The following is a 20,494-nucleotide window of genomic DNA, read 5'->3' as shown; positions in this document are numbered from 1 at the left end:
ACAATCCAAGAAAGACAGGCATGGGATCACAGACTGAGGAGCCTAACTCAAGACTGGGAGACATGAGAAGGCCTTCTCTCTCTTGGTGGTGATCATTAAACTGAGTTTTGAAGAAGCCAAATTAACTGGATAAATGTGAGAAGGGAAGTTTTAGGCAAAAGGAAAAGTATGAAAGCACAGAGCTGGGACAATGATACCATGTTGTGGAGGGAAAATATCACCCAGTGGGACTCAAGTGAAGCACCTGGGTTGCACAGTGGCAGAAAGAGTACACACAGGTCATATCACAAAAGGCCATATCTGCTAAGTTAAGGAGTTTAAACTTTCTCCTAAAAGCTATCAAAAGCATCAAGTACTGCTCTGCACTCGAGAAACATTTTTCTCTGGCTTTCCTATGAGTTACCAAGACTTCTGAAGTCACTAAATAAATATCCGGCATGCATTAGACATAAATAGCTAAGTTCAGTGACATGATTTGAAAGCAAAACTAAATGAAGTGAAGACACGCCTTTGAAAGCATAAAGAGAAAGCTGCAGAAGCCACATGAAACCATTCATAAATACCTTTTAAACTCATCGTGGTAGAACTCCGACTTGCAAGTTACCATCTCGCCCCCCTGGATGTCCTCGCGACTTCTGACTCCCCCAAACACATACAATTCCATGGCGACTCCACAGGCCACCGCTCCAAACCTGAAAGGCCACGCAACATATTCATACTAAGCATTGGATTCATCAGTATATCTCAGGACTTGATTCCCTAATTCCTCTTTTGCTTGTTTTAGCTCTGTGACATTCAGTGTTTCACAAATACATGAGTCTTCCTTTTTCAGGGTGTGGATTATTCATTTAGCGTTACATGAACCAAATGGCAAGTCAAATAAAAGATCCGTTTAAAAGAAGGGAGACGTGAAAGCCAGGCGAAGGGGGCTCTGCGCAGCCCACATCCCCATTCTCTCACCTCCTCTCTTTCAGGGGACAGATGGCGGTCCACTGCTGGGTCCGGGGGTCATAGCATTCCACAGACTCGAAGAGTTTCCCATAGGATCCTCCACCCATGGCATAGATTTTCTTCTTCATAGCTGCATAGCAGCCAATCTGGAAGGAGGAAGCAGTGGGGGAGGCAACGCTTATCATTAAAAGTTGGCTGAGTCAACACCAGCTTGGCTGGAACCCTGGGAGATGTTTGGAAAAGGGTCTGACGGAGGCTTTCAAAAATGGGAAGAGCATGGGTAACACACATACTGTCCTCAGGGAAGGATTAGCGCCACCTAACACTACTCCTCTAAGTGAGATAAGCACACAAGCCTTGCTTTTAAAGGAGCTTTCCAAGCTCTCTTCTTTCACCACTATTTGAAGAGTCCAGGACGCAGAGTCCACAGAGAACGATGTCACTCAACTCTTGCCCCAAATTAAGTCAGCTGGAAGGGCACACACACAGGGAGTGATCATATTACCAGCGAGTCCCAGTACCAAGGTGTGAAATACCCAGGGCGCTAGAAAGGCTCTGGCCTGATGATGAAATGCCCATCTCTACCAGGGAACAGAAATACAGATCAAGCCCTGAACAGCTAACGGGAGCCCTTAGTCTTCATTCTTCTCAGAAACCAATGGCAGTTCTTTACCTCTGGATCAATGGATTAAAGTTTCCTCCCAAGCGTGCACGACGATTCAGAAAACAGGTTTGGGAGATCTGGTTCCTGCCTAGGTTAGCGCCATCATGGAGCATTCATCAGGTATGGGCCACAGACGCAACAGCGCTGCCCAGAGCCCACCGCCCCCTGCGAACTCTCTCACACAGCTCCCCAGCTTGGTATGTGACTGGCAATAGTGAAGGCAAGAAGCTACCAGCAAAGACAGACTTCTTTAATGTTAATGCTTTAACACTATCAATTGCATTAAAATGCATCTGTGAGCAATGAAGAAACTAACTTTAAAATTCAGCGTGTGAATTAGTCATCACGAGGTATAGTTCTCACCTTTCTAACCATGGTCAAATCAGGTTGCTTTGTCCAGGTTTTAGAATAAATATCATAACATTCCATGGAAATTAGCTCTTTTTCACCATCTTCTCCTCCTAAAACGTACAGCATGCCATCTATCTCCACAATTCCAAAATTATGTCTTGCCTGAAAAAACATTAAAGAGCTTTGTAGACAAAAGGCCGACTATCATATTGAAAGCTGATAATCACACATTTAATACAAATGACAGGTTTTCATTACATTCCTGCAAAGAAATACAAGACTCAGAACTGTGTCTCTCAAACAGTTCTGCTTTCCCCAGAAGCTCACTCTTCTATCACAAGAGACAGAGAACCCAAGTCCAGGAATTTCCCGGAACAAGGGAATTTCACGCGAGGTGGACTCCCAGGTAAAATCCTCACCTCATGACAAGAAAAGAACGATTACCGCCCGATTCCATAAACTGATTTTTGTTCAGCATGGGTAGTAGCGGCTCCCAGCTGACGTGTGAAACTGTGTAAGAGCCCCAGCAACAGGCCCGCCCGTGGTGGTGGTGGGGTGGTGCGTACGGGCCTGCACGAAGGCTGCCCGCAGGGCGACACTCACCCACTCACAACACTGACCACTCAGAGGCCCCTGCCATCCAGAAGTCTGTGCGAACAACTTAAAAGGCCCAGTGTGTGAGGAGGGGTGATGCGGTATGAAGAGAAAGAAAGCAAGGGAGGCGAAAGGGGAGCTGAGGGACAGCGGGGAGGCCTTGCTGAGAAGGAGGCGGGCAGCGTGCCACGCGGGTACCTGGCAAAGGACTGAAGCAAGTGTGTTTCCAGGAGGTGGGGTGGAGGGCATAGGCACGCCAGGCAGGGGTCTCGGTCATTACACTCAAAGGCAGAAGCAAACCGAAGTGCTACCGGGGGTGAAATGAAACGTCAAACAGAAGGAAGCAATGCTCTATCTACCTCGTTCATCGGCGGCAACGCGGTCCACATGTTCGCATCTGGGTCATACTTTTCTCCTGAGCTCAGGGTCTGCTTGTTTTCATCTTGGCCCCCAAATACAAACAAAAACCCTTCTGAAAAAATCAAAGGAGACACACAAGAAAGCTGAAGCGTAAGTTTCCAATACCCACGCCCAGGCGGATGCAAATGCCGTGAGGTCAGACAGTACGTGGAGGCACCTTCTCTGATGACAAGGGACTCGAGATCTTCGTCACACTTCACTCAACCCTTGATGACACAGTTAATCTGTCAGTCACCCCGACCGTTTCACTTCACTCAGAATCTCTGAGCAGATTCCCACTTCTCTGTGGCTTAAAAGGGAAACTGACCCCACCCATCCAGTCATCAGATGACTCAAGTTATCTCAGTTTGTCTATTCTGTTCCCCAGCCGTATCTTAAAATAGTTTTCTTAAAGGAGAAACAGCCAAAGAGACACTGGTAAAACCGAAGGGAAATGGAGGCTGGAGAGGTCACCATGCATGGAAGCCACTTTGGTCTGAGGGTATTAGCAATGTGGGAAAAACGCAAGCTTTCTCTTAATGGCTTTGAAGGCATGAAGAAGATAGAAGTCTACATCCCAGGCCCACAGAGTGTGGTTTCTGGCAGGAAAGCCTCTTCGAAGTTCTAACCCTCAGGATGAAGGCCAACCAGAATGAGAAGCCAAATTTAAATATCCTTGCTTATCTAGGAAATCTCAAAATTTGAATTTGATTTACAGTAATTACAAATTAGTGTTTTTAGGCAACTGGCAGAAACAAATGCAAAACTTCTATGGAAGACACTACCTTTATCTAAGTTTTAGAATCTAACATTCTAAGATTTTAAATCATTAAAGTTTTCCCACAAATAATTTTTAATAAAATGATCAGCACCCAGCCGAAGATACTCAGGTATACAAAGGAACTAGAATCTATGAAGATGAAGCAGTAGAAACAGACAACAGGAAATAATCTAGAAAAAGACTGCAAATTTCAAATATCAGAGTAATAAGAGAGATGATAAAACAGAAATGCTCACTATGTTATTTAAAGATAACTCTATATGGAGGGATGAACATAGCAGGTTTGAAAAAAAGAAAATTCTAGAGGGGAAAAAAAAGCTGAAATAGATTGAATAAAACATTCAATGGAAGGATTCAATGGCGGATTCATCACAAAGAAAACAAAACAAAAAGAGGGCGGAAGGCAGGGAATGGAGTAAAAAGGTCTAGCCATGTTTAATCTGACCTCCAAAAGCAGAGGGACAGAGGAGAATGAGCAAGGACAACATTTGAAGACATAATAAATAAAAATTTTCGAGATTTGATGATAGGCCAACCTTCAGAGTCAAGATGCCCAACAATCCCCCAATATGGTAAAATTTCAAATAAAATGTTCACCTAATACTGAAATGACAGGGAAAAAAGACAAAAAACAACAAAAAACTTAAACATAGTCCAGAGAAAAGACAGAGTTTTATATCTGACAACTGACAACAACTAGGAATAACAGAGGTCAGAAGAAAAATATCTTCAGTGTGCTGGACAATAATAGAGGCCAACCTAAAGTTCTATACCCGGCAAACATATCCTTTAAGGATGAAGGCAAAATAATGACATCTTTAGACAAATCTTAGAGTTTGCCATTATTAGACCATGTTAAATTCAGAAGGATGAACTTCAGAGAGAAGGAAAATGATCCCAGATGGAAAGTTTGAGGAGTAAGAGGGAAAAAACAAAGAAGTTGGTAAATATGTGGATAAATCTAAATGAATACTACCTATAGGTGTGTATATAACATAGATTAACAAAACACACATACATGTAAATATTTACTTGTAAATAACCACATATTTTAATACTGTAAAACTGTGGAAGATGAAAAATATAGAGTATAAATGTACTGATTAACTCTGGACTTTGTTAACAATACAGGCTGAGGATGCTAATGTAACTTTCAAAGGGACAGAGACATAGGATATAACTTCTAATCTGGTAGAGAGGGAAAAAGTTGAATGACAAAAAAAGTCGATCAAGTGTTTTTTGAAAAAAGGCAGGAAAAGAAGAAACATGGAATAGGCTGGACATATAGGAACTACTCAGTCATTTCACAACTTTGGTCAACATGATTGGAAACAATTCCTCTCCTCACTGTTTCAAGTTTCTGAAACAACCACCCCTCTAGGAAACCTGAAAGTTAGTGATACAAGAACCTTTGTGGTAAGTGTGCATGTGTGAAAATTATGTACAACTATACACATTATGGGGGGAAAATTTAAGGAAAGTAAGTGTGAGAAAAAGAACAGAGAAATCAGACCCATGTTCCGTTGCCTACACCACTCCATTCAGCTGACTACTGTTGATGAAAACGTCCATAATCGTGGAACCTATAGCTTCATTTCTATTCCACAGCTTTAGCCATATCTACAATACAGTACAATGTGGGAGAGCTTAAAAATGTTAACGTACTGTTAGTGGGCAAACAGAGGCTACGAAAGAGTTCCAGGAAGACTGCTGACAATAGCTGGAACGAAGTGAAATGGTACCGGCGGGATGACGCCAGCAAGGTAGTGAGAACTTCCAATAACGCTCCAAACTTGCAAAGGTTAACCAAAACGTTCTTTCTACAGTAAAGTAACTTTAAGCTAGAACTAATTTAGGTAATATTTTCTCGAGTCTCCTATGAAATGCCTGCTCTTATACGACACTCTTACTTTGGATGTGTGTTACACGCTGTAACTCTGGACTGCTGGGCTCTCCAAGTTGGGGCACAAGCATGGCTCAAAGAAGTCTGGTTCTCAGACGTGATCGTCTGGCCAGTGGGTGGTAAGAGTCACTCGGCTCTGCTCTTCCAGCAGTTAAGTCAGCCAATGAAAATGCTCCACTAGTGACGTCTTAAAAATAGCTGCATAGTTAAGACTTGGGAACAGTAAGGACTGGTCAGAAGACACTCTTCTTACCACAGTCTTGAAAGCTAGAGCTGCGCTGAACACGTCCCCATAGAGGGGCAGTATCTTTAAGAGGTTCTGAGCCATCCTGCACAGCACTGAAATTATGTCTCCCTCGATCTTGTGTTTAAGTGAAGCAGATGAGGGCACAGTACCTGCTGAGAGGACCCCGTGGTTGATTCTCGGCATGCTTAGAGGGGCCAGTTCGATCCACAGCTGCCGATTGGGGTCGTAAAGGGGGCACATACATCGCATCGCTGCCGTTGGCTTCCGCGAGCTAAGAGGAGGCAGACGATCAGTTAGTAGCTAATATGTTTATATTCTGCTTAGAATAACCACAAGTTTACTGCTCTCAAGAATGTTTCAAACATTAAGCCAAAAACAAATCGATTGCTATTTAGGCTTTAGACACTAAGAACTGTCCTGAGTTCCTGTGCACACGGAAATCTCTCTTCCCTTACTTAGACCACGGCTCAAGGCCACACTTACACTCTCTCCTCTCCGCCCACGGTCACGATGCACTCCGAGTAGCCGCGGGGCTTGAAGCTGGCCAGCATGGCCTCCCCCTGCTGCGGCTGGCTGAGGGGGATGTTGCTGCACTCCTTGACGATCTCGCGGACCAAGGGCTCGTTGAGCATCTGCTCCCGTAAGTAGCTCGAGTCCAACCCTGAAACCCACAGTGCTGACATGACATCCTTCATGTGGACCTGCAGAGCAGGGCGGAAAGCACGGGGAAGAGAAAGGGAGTGTGCATTTAGAAGGCACATTTTCCGACTCATAGAAAACTACAACTGTTGACGAGTCAGATGATCAACAGGCAAGGAGTAAGGGCCAGTGCTGTTTGAATGTGTGAGGCGGCCCCTTTCCTTTCTACTTCCTCTGGCCTCAATAAACAAAAGTTTAACTTAAAATAGCATCACTTCAGATTCATACTTGCTGGATCACTGCAAAGTTTTAAGAAGCTTCCATTACACCCTACAGGGTTCCCACTGCAACAGGAAAACCTACGAGAACTCTGCTATGATTTACTTTACCTCACTAACTTGGATGTGCTATGAGTTATACCCCATTTATACAAATATTAGTTACAGAAAGAGCTTGACACAATACGTCAACTAGATAATGAAAATGCACCAACATTAGTTATGAGAAAAATCTGAAAAAGCCCAAGTTCCAAAAACAAAAGTCGTGACAACTATGTAATCATTTCTTCAGGAATTACTACTAAAAATGATCTAACATGTATAATACGAATTACATGCCTTTCATGCTCAACCATTAAATTTGAACCAAATGAATACAGGACTCTACATATGTAACGCGACTAGTTTTTCTGGGCTTTGGAATCATCATTTTAAGGTCCACTTGTCTATACCCTGAGTAGTAAAGGCCAGCAGTCCTTAATAGCATTAAGCTGGGATTAACCTAAGGATGAGGAACTGCCTTTTCTTTCCCAGCAGCCACTCCACCTTTGACACCCTTATCACTTTAAGGCAAGAAGAGGGTCACAGAGAAGCTGTTTCAGTGGTGTTGTCAAGGTGGAAGCTCTCCTTTCCTCTTTCCTAAGCTACCCCACCCACCGGCGTGGAAACCAGAACACTAACTGTGCCAACCAAGCTGAGGCTAAGCATGCAGTCTCCAAGGGGCACAGCTTATGGGCCCACAGAATTTAAACATTACAAGCTGGTCAGTGACATGTAAACCAAGGATTACCAAGAACAAGTAACAACGCAATTACACATTTTGAAAGCCTCTCCAAAATTTAACATATTTATTTTGGAGCTAGCCTCTAGAACATACACACGAGATTCAAAGCCCTGTTATGTAAAGGTTAAAGCACCCTCCCTGAATGTGTTAACGATCTCAAACCTGATATCCTCTAACACATTTCCCATTAAAACAACATTCGAAGGATGTCAAGTCACTTTAAAGTGTTAATATTTTCAATGCTATATGATGAGTTACACTCACTCTGGTGGACAGATCTGAAAAAAACCAACCACTTTTGAGAGCCTACAGGAAGATGTTTAATAGGTCGTGGTTTAGATCACCACTCTGTACGTTTCTCAAGTTGGAGGAGAAAGAGAAAACATGTAAAACTGGGGTGGAGAACAGACAAACACGGATGAGTGAGTGGAACGCCAAAGTCAGGGCACGCTACAAGGCACCTTTCTTAGCTCTGTGTCGTGCGCTATCCACCGGATGACCGCTTCAAACACGTATCTCTCGTTGCCGACGTTCAGCTTCTCGAGGGAAATCACCTCCTTCAGCTTCTGAGGACTCAGCTCGAGGAACTCCTCGGTGCTGCTGACATCTCGGAAGTGGGTCTCCAGGTACTCGGTGGCCAGGTAGCGCACGTGGGGCAGGCAGTAGTGGAGCGCGAAGTCCCGGATGCCGATGCAGTTCTCGGCGGCGATGCAGCCCTCCAGGAACTCGCAGCACAGCGCCTTGAGGTCCGTCAGCAGCAGCAGGTCTGCCGCCTGCACCACGTCCTGGATGGTGTCCTCGCTCAGCCGGATCTGGAAGGGCGCAGGGGACAGTCTGCATCTCAGAGTGGGTGTCTGGGACCCACACCGCTAATCTAGCAGGCCAGACCACACGGGAGCTCCACTGGGGGAGGTCAAAGGCGACTGAAGTCTGGCTGATTTCACTCAGCTCAGCTTTGCTTTCAAGAGCAGACAGAGGGCCCCAAGGTACCTGGGGACGACACAGACCGTGCGTGGCTGGTCAGCTTCTCCCAGTCCTTCCCTCGCTCTACCCACATGAACCACCAACAGCCCTTCTGAGTGAACTGTCCATGGTGCTCATGCTTAACTCGGAGGAAAGCCTTAAATGACGGAAAAGCTTATCAGGAAGTCTCAAGCTCTGCAATTCCACGGTAGACGGAAAGGGGTTTCTATAAATGCAAGCACTTCAACTAATGGAAATCTTTCCTCCAAGTAAATAAGGGTCCCTCCTTTTGCCACACGGCATTCGAAAGACACCATGTGGGCCCCCTGAAGAAAGGGACAGCCACGCTGCCTGAGCGGCTGCCTTCGGGACACCAAACACCACACTCGGTGTGAAAGATACCATTTGGTCTCAAAGCTACCTTCTGGAATAAATCCCCCCAAATTCCACTGCGGACATCTGCTTTCCCTTAATTTTCTTCAGTTTTCTTACTGATGCTTCTTCCCACCCCCTTCACAGTTTTTCTATGCCATGGTGAGGCAACATAAAGACATAGGCCCCTAAAATACTGCCATGATCACAAACGGTCCACTCCACAAGGAAACGTGAAGGAGGGATTGCATAGTGAAGAGCGGCAAGAAACACTTTACCACGGTTTGAGATGCACACGTTTGGTACCACAGGTAAGTAAGGGCTCCAAGTTTCAAATGCAAGCTTGAACATGAATATGCTCTAACTGGCTTCTAACCTGTCATAACTGTCGCTGAACTGATTTTACAAGTTCGGTAAGAGCTGGGTCCTATGTCTGGTTTTGTGATGCTACAGAGCATCGCCAATATTTTAAGGGCTGTCCCCAAACTAAGTGCATTTATTTTAAATAATCATACACATAACCTTACTTCCACACACTCACCACCTAGCGTTTAGAGAAACGAGAAAGTGGTAACATCGTGAAATGAAATAGAAAGCTTCAAAGAGGATGATGGTCACCGAGTGTGATTCTGGACAGAATGAACGTTGAGAGAAAAGTAAGGAGTGCACTCAGAATACTTATGCAGGAGACAGAGCATTTACAGAAGGAAAATCAGAAGAATGAGGAGAAGGAAGGAGAGAGAGAGAGCAGGCCACGCACCCTCAAGAGGAGCAGAGCGAAAATGCACTCTTGCATAACCAGGCATAAAATACATCAGCATCCTCCTAATTCAAACCCAGATTGTTAAGTCTTCATGCTACCCTTTAAACCACATGAATGGTGGGGCACGGGGGACAGAGGAGGGCAGAGAACCAGATCGTTGAGTCTTCGTGCTGCCCTTTAAGCCACATGAATAGCGGGGCACGGGGGGACAGAGGAGGGCAGAGAAAAGGAAAGGGTCCCTAGCCACTGATCACTTCCTTCCTTGGGTTTCATGAAATTCCCAGAAATGTAAGTGGGTACAGAGAATAAAGGGAAATGAGCAGGAAAGAATGAGGGGGGACAGGACCGAAGCATTGAGAACACAAGGCAGGTGCCCGTCACCTGAGTCTTGAAGTCTTCACCTCTAGAGAATAAGCCCCACCACCCACAGAGGCTCCCGGGTCCATGCCATGGAGACGGAACGAGCTCCCTGAGAGTGTGGGTCCAGGGCAAGACTGGAATAGAGGCTTAAACACCAGCAGCCAGCAGTGAGGGGAATCCCATGTGTGCACGTCTCAGACTGGAAGGTGGCGCTCAGAACGGGAGAGACAAAGCCTGGGATCTGGGTAAATTAGCCTGCTTTTCTTTCAAGGGCAGACCCCGGAAGAAAGCACTCGGGTGCTGCGTGGGGCAGGAGACACCAGTCAAGCCCGCGGTGATGCAAGATGGAGGGGACGGGGCTGCTCGGCCTCACCCTGAGCCTGAGGGTCTACTCAGTCCTTCCTCTGGGTCTCAGCATACCTGCCCACTGAAGATGTAATCCAGGATCTCTCTCATAACCATTACCGATATCCCTTCAAGTTCAATCTTATAGGTTGATCCATCATCTTTTGGAGGATTATAGTTTAACTTTGTCCTAAGAAAGGGAAAAAAATGTAAAATTTCTATGAAAGAACAGAAATAGCTAGAAATATTTATGCACTAAATACTCTACAAAGTAAATGATACTTATCGATATATGAATCCTATCTAGAACATTTGGCTTGTTAACTTTGGAGCAACATATGTTCTATGACTTTCAACTGCAAAGTACTTGTTCAAGGGTTCAGTGCTTCCTCTTAAAAAACAAGTGAAACAGACAACCAAAGCACTAAGGGCATGTGAGTAAGGGTCTCTATTTCACCTGGGGAACCCCAGGCCCTTTAGGCTTTTTTTCCCCTGTATTTAATTATCCAGCTATTTTCAATGATGTAACAAGGACCCCACACATCCACCACCCAAAACAAAAGCTAGGACCTCGACAATAACCTGCTTCTAACCAAATCATCCTCCCCATCAGTTCATTTCCCTCCTTCCTCATCTGAAGTAACTATTAAACCAAATGCTGTATTCAAGTTTCCCGTTTTAAGTTTTTGATTTTATAAGAGTGTTTCATGCTGTCTGTAATCTTCTGGGGCTGTTTTCATTTACTGTTATATTGCTGAGCCATTCATCTGGCTGAGTATCACACTTTTCCTTTTTTTTTTTGCTGTATAATATGCCGCTTTCCTGTTGATGGGCCCCTGGGCTGTGGGTATTGGACTGGGCTTGGGGTACTGGGCACTGTACTGCTAGGTATTCTTGTGTGTGTCTCCTTTTGTGATATGCTGAAGAATTTCTCTTGGGTTTATCCCTGAGGGTAGAATTAAGCTAAATTCTTTTCCAAAGTATGAACTAATACTCAATTATTCTGCCCAGTAGCTGGAGCAGTTTTCGGCCTCATCTGGTGTGGACCCACAAACTCTATGACACTCGTCTCTGTCCCAGTTCCTAATCCTGCCCGTTGGTGAGTGAAGTGTGGTCTCTGATGTGGTTGTGACCCATCTTTCCTCACCACCCAGGTGCTGAACATCTCTTCACAGGTCCGTGGCCACACGTGGCTCCTCTTTCATGAAATACACGTTCAGTTCAAGTCTCATTTTTAATTGAGTTCACTGCCCTCCTCATAATGAGGTGCAGGCCTTCTTTGGTAAACTCTTGGTAAACCTTGGCAGACTTGATACTTTTTTTTTCCCCTAAGGTGATGGAAAAACAGAGTTCAAGAAAAACATCTATTTCTGCTTTATTGACTATGCCAAAGCCTTTGACTGTGTGGATCACAATAAACTGTGGGAAATTCTGAAAGAGATGGGAATACCAGACCACCTGACCTGCCCCTTGAGAAATCTGTATGCAGGCCAGGAAGCAACAGTTAGAACTGGACATGGAACAACAGACTGTTTCCAAATCAGAAAAAGAGTACGTCAAGGCTGTATATTGTCACCCTGCTTATTTAAATTATATACAGAGTACATCATGAGAAACGCTGGACTGGAAGAAACACAAGCTGGAATCAAGATTGCCGGGAGAAATCTCAATAATCTCAGATATGCAGATGACACCACCCTTATGGCAGAAAGTGAAGAGGAACTTAAAAGCCTCTTGATGAAAATGAAAGAGGAGAGTGAAAAAGTTGGCTTAAAGCTCAACATTCAGAAAACGAAGATCATGGCATCTGGTCCCATCACTTCATGGGAAACAGATGGGGAAAGAGTGGAAACAGTGTCAGACTTTATTTTTGGGGGGGGCTCCAAAATCACTGCAGATGGTGACTGCAGCCATGAAATTAAAAGACGCTTACTCCTTGGAAGAGAAGTTATGACCAACCTAGAGAGCATATTCAAAAGCAGAGACATTACTTGGCCGACTAAGGTCTGCCTAGTCAAGGCTATGGTTTTTCCAGTGGTCATGTATGGATGTGAGAGTTGGACTGTGAAGAAAGCTGAGCGCCCAAGAATTGATGCTTTTGAACTGTGGTGTTGGAGAAGACTCTTGAGAGTCCCTTGGACTGCAAGGAGATCCAACCAGTCCATTCTGAAGGAGATCAGCCCTGGGATTTCTTTGGAAGGAATGATGCTAAAGCTGAAGCTCCAGTACTTTGGCTACCTCATGCGAAGAGTTGACTCATTGGAAAAGACTTTGATGCTGGGAGGGATTGGGGGCAGGAGGAGAAGGGGACGACAGAGGATGAGATGGCTGGATGGCATCACTGACTCGATGGACCTGAGTCTGGGTGAACTCCGGGAACTGGTGATGGACAGGGAGGCCTGGCGTGCTGCGATTCATGGGGTCGCAAAGAGTCGGACACGACTGAGCAACTGAACTGAACTAACCTGAAGGTGATGAACAACTTGAAGACTAATTTTTCACAGTCAGTGCTTTCTGGGTCTTGTTTAACAGGTCCTTTACCCAAGGTCTAAAAGATGCTCCTAATTTAGCAGCGAGGGAAGTGAAGACACACTTAAGTCACACTTAGGAAGCAGCCCAAAGGCTTGGAGTTGGCAGGATGAGGCCGCCATGGAAGGACGGTGAAGGATGAACTAAGTGCAGAACAATGGATGGACAAAGTCTTAGCAAACAGCTGAGTTCCCAGACCCTTGCTCCACGGAGGGAACGACTCCCCTGCCCTGCTGAGGAAGGCTGCCCAGCTCCAGTGGAAGACTGATGTACTCTGAAGGGTGTGCAACGGAGAGAGTAGTTTACCCAGTCAAAATGCCAACCAAATATCAGGACTGAACAGATATTTTCATCTATATAAAGTCTCAAAACAAATGACCTCCCATGCAACACTTCTCAGAATGCTGTTCCGAAAACTGCCCCAGAAAACATCCAGAAGGAGGAAGGTTTTGAACAAAAAAAAGGCAGGATCCAACACAGGAAAGCAGGGAAGGGAATGGTGAGGGATGACCCTAGGGTAACAGCCCCACACCAGCAGAAGGAAGCTGGCTCATTCTGGTCCAACAGGAGGCCTTGGGAGGCCTTTAGGCAGGCGGAATTGATGGACTATATACCGCATCTGAAGGTAGAAAGAGGGTATTTAGACAATTCTGCTTCCCCCTATATTCCGTAACTGCTGTTCCTGCCTCTGTAGTTTCCCCTGAACTAATAATTTTACTCAAAAGGCATGTCTTTTCTGCTTGCTGCACTCTAGGTGTATCTATACAAGTGACACTTTTATTAAAAGTGAAGAAAAAATTTTTCAGTCAATTCTCAATCAAGAAAGACAGCAGAAGTGCTAAGAATCACACTGAAGTCACTACTATTGGGCTCTACAATCTACTGTGAGCAGACGCGTCCTCAGGGAATGTTTCCCTGAGGATGGTGCCAGTATTCATATTTCTAACTCACCGTGCTGGCGATTACCATATCGCCTCTTCGGCCCCGAGTCCACCCTTCTTGCAGGCTCCGTGAAAACTGATCTGAGCCTTCTAAAGGGTGAACTGGCAGGGTGCGAAGCGTGCGAAGCGGAGGGTGCTGGGGAGGCACCGCAGGGGGAGGGTCTGCCGCCTGGCCCTGGCCCCGAAGCGGGGCAGGCTCCTGGGGGTGCGGCTGCCCGTGGCGCCCGGCAGCTTGCCCTGGAACTCCTGGAGGCACCACAGCGGACAGATTTCTGGCGCGTTCCAGAGGGCTGACTTCAAGCAAATTCCACCAGCGTGGCTTCTCTGCCACACGTTGATCTGTCCTGGCCGATCAAGTCTGCATCTCAGCTGCTCCTTACGTCAGCTACACCTTGAATTTGCAGAGTTTCCTCTTTGTGGCCAATCTCTCTGTTATAGTTAAAATTTTTTAAACTTTTGTTGCTCAGATTACTATGTGGCTTCTTAATCCTGATTAGATGCAGTCTTGAACATATTTAAAGCCACTAGCTCCAAAATGTGTTCACACAGACGAGCGCCACCTAGAACTCAAGTGGTTCCAACCAGAGCCGGCTGTGCTTGCCAACGGGCTGCAGACGGCGTAGGGGTAGGGGGCCGAGCTGATGGGGAAAGAGGTTATGAAGACGCTGATCAGCGTGCCCCCTTTCTACTTTTCAGCCATGTGACTGGACTGTTTTTTTAGATGATTATAGACATCTCTCGGTATCCCTGAGGGAATGATTCCCGGACCCACAGAGATATCACAATCTGCAGACTCTCAAGTCCCTTTGTCCAGGCCCCCGCACCTGCATCTACAGAGTCAACCAACCATGGGTCACGCAGAACTGACCTTTGAACAACACGGGTCTGAACTGCATGAGTTCACTTACGTGTAGATCTTCTTCAATTAACCTGTGTATCAGTAAACCCATGCAATACTGGAAAAAAAAAATCCGCACATATGGACCGGTACAGTTCAAACCCACATTGTTTAGGGGTCAACTACTGCCGTGTGTTTTCACAATGACAAAGAATCGCTTTTAGAAAGTACAGTTTCCTGGGGCTTCTCCGGTGGTTCAGTGCTCAAGCATTTGCCTGCTAAGGCAGGGGACATGGGTTCGATCCCTGGTCAGGGAAGATCCCACATACTGCGAGGGAACTAAGCCTGTGTACCACAGCTACTGAGCCCACATGCCACTTGTCACATCTAGAGAAAGCCTGTGTATAGCAACAAAGACTCACCACAGCAAAAAATTGAATTTATATATATATATATTTTAAAGGTACAGTTTTATTTCAGCAGCTGGCAGAGTATAGACAATGGCTAAGTGAAGTGAAGTTGCTCAGTTGTGTCCAACTCTTTGCGACCCCATGGACTGTAGCCCAGCAGGCTCTTCCATCCATGGAATTTTCTAGGCAAGAGTACTGGAGTGGGCTGCCATTTCCTTCTCCAGGGGATCTTCCCGACCCAGGGATCGAACCTGGGTCTCCCGCATTGGGGGCAGATGCTTTACCATCTGAGCCACCAGGGAATCCCAGTGGCTAAGAGGACAGAAAAAAAAAGACTTCCTTAAACACTGACCATTTCAGACGTCTATAAAATCTGACCCTTTCAGAGTCCATGAAAACTGAATCACTGCACTACTGAAGTCTTTAAATGTCTGAGGGTCAAATCACAAAACTTTATTTTAATTACGGTTTAAATTCAGATCCAAAATTTCCCACCTTCCTGTCCCTCTTATATTATCATGGCCAGGTGACAACTCACAGACCATCCTGCAGGTTCCAGGAGGCTGATGTCCATTTGTCTGTCAGGAATGCAGTCAAAGTTGGCCGTTAGTCCCTTCCCATGAGATGCTAAGAGTCATTCAGAACTGTTGTGAAACTGTCTTGCTTCACAGCCCATGACCATTTGCAATGACTTCCTTCTTTCATTTCTTAGTCACCATCCTTTCTCACCGTTGAACCTTATAAACTTGTCTTATTCCCCTTCCTTTTGTCTTCACTTCCCTACCTCCCACCTACATCTCTACAGCTTCTGTTCCATTGTTTCACGTGTTTCCTCCAGTAAGCACCCTCATCTTCCCAATATCTGTCATATCTATCATTTCCTCCATACTTTCCCTTTTTTATTCAGAACTTTCTCACCTTTCACATCGTTTCTATCTCCCTTGCCACATATCGCATATAACTGAAAACTCAATGAGCTGGACTGAATGAGTTAATTTTAAAAAAGAAAAGGCTAAGCCAAAGAGCTAATAACTGACAGCTTTGTTTCTATAGTTAGTCCAGATATTTGTTGTTGTTGTGTAGTTGCTAAGTCGTGTCCAACTCTTTTGTGACACCATGGACTGTAGCCCACCAGGCTCCTCTGTCCACGGGATTTCCCAGGCAAGCATACTGGAGTGAGTTGCCATTTCCTTCTCCAGGGGATCTTCCCAGGCCAGGGATCGAACCCAGGCCTCCTGCATTGGTGGGTGGCTTCTTTACCACTGAGCCTCCAGGGCAGTCAATCAGCGCTTCTGATTTCTCTCTCTTTTAATTGAAGTATAGTCGATGCACAATGTTATATAAGCCGCAGGTGTACAATATGGCGACTCACAGTTTTTAAAGGCTACAGGCCACTTACAGTTATTATGAAACACTGGCTATATTCCCTGTCGTACGATATATCCTTGTAGGTCACTTTACAGATAACGGACTGTACCTATACTGCTGCTCTCCCTCTTCTCTCGTTTTCCGTCTCATACATGAATCATAAATGAATTCATCGGAAGTCACAATATCCTTGTTTTTATTACCATGTGACGTCAATTTACAAACTCTCCCAGAAGCTGCGGTAGTCTTAAAATATCGCTTTGAGAATGTCATAAGACTCTTTACAAGGAAGAGTGGGGACTATTCTAAGACGGGGCCTCCGGTGCTGAGATATAAACATCCATGCCTGTCACGTTCTTGCCCAGTTTTCTGTTTCCAGGGCAGGCGCGCCCTCCTCACCATCCCTGTTCTCTCGTTTGTAGAGAGAAGAGGTTAAATGAGGTGACTTGAGAGCTTCCCATCCCTGAACACCCCTGGGCTGAACTGCTGAAACAGATTCAAGAGTTACTGCGGAGACTCTGCCCTGGAGACGCATCTGTCGAGTCCTAGATGATACAGTCCAGCCAACTCAATCTGTTTCCGAGGGTTTATAACACGCCTCCTGTGGGTGACACGGTAGGAGTTCCCTTTCCCTCCAGTTACCCACTCTCGGCAAGCACGAAGGCCTCTGCTGGTTATACACTGTCCTCTCCTCGCCGGCTTCCAACGGCCGGAGAGCTCGGTTGAGCCTAGGTGTGCTAACGTGCACCCGATCATCAGGTCTGGTGCTCCTCCTCCCCGCAGACACTGCTGACACTGGGGTTCGAGGTGGCGGTGACACGGAAGACATCTAAGTGACTTTCCTGCCCCTCAGCTGCAAAGGCTTGTCTCCAAAAAGAGCAAAGAAACCTACTCAGACGGGACTCAGGAGAAAGCAGTGCTCAGGGAGTCAGGCTTCACAGGAACTCCAAGGAGGGCAATTCACGGGCGTTACTCACACTGTTTCCAATGATTCCCGTCAAACCGGCAGCTCCCAAGAGCAGAGGGCCGCGGGCTCAGCAGTGCGTATGCCCACGGAGGCCCCCCCGATGACGCCTGCACTGCGGGGAGTCTGTCTTACGGACGCCCTCCCTCCTTTCAAGTCTTCGTGAACTCCTCAAAGCCATACGAAAAATGGGCCTTTCGGGCAGAGGAATCTCAGGGCAGCAACACTGGTCAGTACGCTACCATGATGGTGGACACCAATCATCCTGTGTCTGCCCAAACCCACAAAATGCACACCAAGGGTGAACCCTAGTGTCAGCCTTGGACCCTGGGTGGTGATGGGAAGTGGAGGGCTGTCGGTTGTGACCGAGGTTCCCCTCTTTGTCAGGGAGGCTCTGCACACCTGCCGGTAGGAGGCTATGGAACCTCTCTCTTCCTCTCAGTTTTCCTATGAACTTCACTCTAAAAAGAAAGTCTACTTTTCAAATGATTTTTTTTAGTCTTTTTTTTCTTTTCCTTTGTTATTTCCTTTAATTTCCTCTATTCATTTCTCTCTGCATCCAAGTCTTTTTTTTTTTTTTTTACACCCAGAGAGAGTGTGGTTTTTACTTACTTACCATCAAAACTGTCCCCCTCATATAGATCCTGGCATGACTCATAATTTTAATGGATTTTAAGAGCAGCTCCCCAACCTGCTTCCCAGAATCTTCTGGAGAGCTTTTACAGATAAAGCAGGTCCTAGACCAATGATGTCAGGTCCAAGACTGTGCATATTTTCAAAGTGTCCCAGCTTAGTCTGATGTGTGCCCTCCTGCCTGGAATATTCTGTCTGCCTCCCACTTGCCTGATCAGGGGAAGATTTAATCCTTCACTGACTTTAGGGCTCTGCTCCGGTAATACCCACAAAGAGCGGCCCAGGTACTGTGTTATCTAAAATAACACCCCTCTCCCCTCCCTGCTTCATTTCTCTTCCCAGAATTTGCCACTATCAAATAGACGGTGTTTGTCTCACGCCTGCACCCCTGAAAGCAAGGACTCTGTTTGGCTGCCTGCTCTACCCCATCAAGGGTCTGAATGGGGATTTGGGAAACGTCAGGGACTTGGTAACAGCACACAGCCAGTGGGCTTCAGCCCTGCAGTGATCAGCTACTGTGCTCGTTTGGCTCCAAGACAAAAGCAGCACCAATGTTCAGAAGTGGCATTATCCCCCAGCCATGCAGCTGGACGCTCCCCGGCAGGGCGCCCGAGGGTTGGTCCACACTGGGGGAAGGCAACGCTCTCGCCGGCATCCGACCCGGGTGTGCTGCAGTCAGCAATTCAAAACTGAAATTTTTGAACGTTCCGCCACCCAGAGGCCCCCGAGGAAATCATCGGCCTTTGTGCTGAGGCCCAAATGGACAGTGGCCGAAGGGGAGGCCTGTCCTCTGTGCATAAGCCTGATTGCCCGGCACTCCATCCTGCCTGCTTCAGCGCCGTCCCCTCACGTCTCTGGTGCACCTCGTGGAAAACGAGCAGCTACAGAGTGATGGGCAAGTATGAAGCTTAGGAAAGGGTTCCAAGAGACCAAAGGTTTACTGTTCGGGTGTCAGCCCACCCACTCAGGCCCCAGTAATGAGGCCGAAGCGCAGCCACTTCGTCTTAGAGGATGCCTCCACGGTCTCCACCCGCCCCTGACCACCTCCCTACCCCAGAGCCCGCGAGGATTCACAAAAGCACTTTCCATCTTCCTCCTCTTATCACGTCATCTGCTCTGAAGATGAAATACAGTGTTTCATATTTAGATTTGCTCTGAGTAACCACATCCAGTGACATCAATATCTGGAAGAAATGTGAAAACACAAAATATCTGCCTTCCAGAGTCGTGTGATCTGAACAAAAGAGAAATCTCTCTTAGGGAAGATGATGTCTCCTGAAATAAGAGAATGTGGAAAAGTGTGAAGTACCCCTCAAACAGGGACAGCTCAAGGGAACTGCAGAGTGTGAGTCAGGGTGTGCATCTGGGGGACAGGGGGGGCTGGACAGTGGGCGTACACGGCCGTGCGGGACGTTAATCATTCCTGCAGCAATGCGGCCATCACCAGAGGGAAAGAGGCACAGACCACAGAGACCGAGCCCACAGAGATGGTGGCTGTCTCGCGCGGCATCCAGCGCCGGGCGTGGGTTTAAAACTGGACCTCCACCAGCTGGCGGCCCCCACCCTTGAGAAACTGACCAGCCCCACCTCTAACCACGGTTTACTGTCAGTGAAACGAAATGGTGCCAGCCATTTCTAGGAGTCCTGAGTTTTAAACTTCCTCGTCTGAAACCTCTGGATAAAGTACCCATTACTTTATTCTACAATAAATGCTTTGTCTCAGTCTGCTGAAAGCCTGTTTCTCCCTCCGCTGTCCTTACCGTCATAATCGTTTGATTTCCTGCCCAGCTGCTTACCCCTAAAATTTAGGAGACTTGACTAATAAACACAGAAGCAGTGATGGTTACACAGGGATGCTGAAACTAGGGATGGAAAGGTGGTGAGGAGTAGAATGTGCACATAACCTCCAAGTCTCACCCTGTAAGTCACATGTTAATTACAAAGAGAAGAGGCCTGAGATTAATCCAGGAGACACCATCTCTAACCATGTGATCAAACCAACACTAACGATGTCGGGACAAGTGGCTATCCCGGGCCCCCGATACCACGCACCCAGGAGGACATGCCACCGCCCCGTGCTGTTCTTGACAAAAACATGTAGTAAAGTGAGGAACAACTAAAGAGCCTCTTGATGAAAGTGAAAGAGGAGAGTGAAAAAGTTGGCTTAAAGCTCAACATTCAGAAAACGAAGATCATGGCATCTGGTCCCATCACTTCATGGGAAATAGATGGGGAAACAGTGGAAACAGTGTCAGACTTTATTTTATGGGGCTCCAAAATCACTGCAGATGGTGACTGCAGCCATGAAATTAAAAGACGCTTACTCCTTGGAGGGAAAGTTATGACCAACCTAGACAGCATATTCAAAAGCAGAGACATTACTTTGCCAATAAAGGTCCCTCTAGTCAAGGCTTTGG

The 20,494-nt window shown here is 46.5% G+C and overlaps 1 protein-coding gene across 2 annotated transcripts in view; it reads right to left on the bottom strand.

Annotated features, from left to right (window-relative positions):
• Window positions 1-20,494, bottom strand: part of GAN (gigaxonin) — a 47,541-nt gene that overhangs the window by 8,274 nt on the left and 18,773 nt on the right. The window contains exons 2-9 of one of the 2 annotated variants that reach the window (XM_069552530.1): window positions 10,470-10,584; window positions 8,053-8,403; window positions 6,374-6,591; window positions 6,040-6,161; window positions 2,920-3,032; window positions 1,979-2,128; window positions 961-1,097; window positions 564-692 (exon numbers count right to left, since the gene is read on the bottom strand). In XM_069552530.1, coding sequence (XP_069408631.1) covers window positions 564-692; window positions 961-1,097; window positions 1,979-2,128; window positions 2,920-3,032; window positions 6,040-6,161; window positions 6,374-6,591; window positions 8,053-8,403; window positions 10,470-10,584 — 1,335 coding nt within the window. The remainder of the gene's footprint in view (window positions 1-563; window positions 693-960; window positions 1,098-1,978; window positions 2,129-2,919; window positions 3,033-6,039; window positions 6,162-6,373; window positions 6,592-8,052; window positions 8,404-10,469; window positions 10,585-20,494) is intronic. The other variant, XM_069552531.1, reaches the window with a different exon arrangement.

This window comes from Ovis canadensis, chromosome 14 (assembly GCF_042477335.2).
Source record: "Ovis canadensis isolate MfBH-ARS-UI-01 breed Bighorn chromosome 14, ARS-UI_OviCan_v2, whole genome shotgun sequence".
Taxonomy (NCBI): domain Eukaryota; kingdom Metazoa; phylum Chordata; class Mammalia; order Artiodactyla; family Bovidae; genus Ovis; species Ovis canadensis.
Note: the sequence above shows the minus strand (reverse complement) of the source record. Positions and strands in the feature narration are given on the sequence as shown.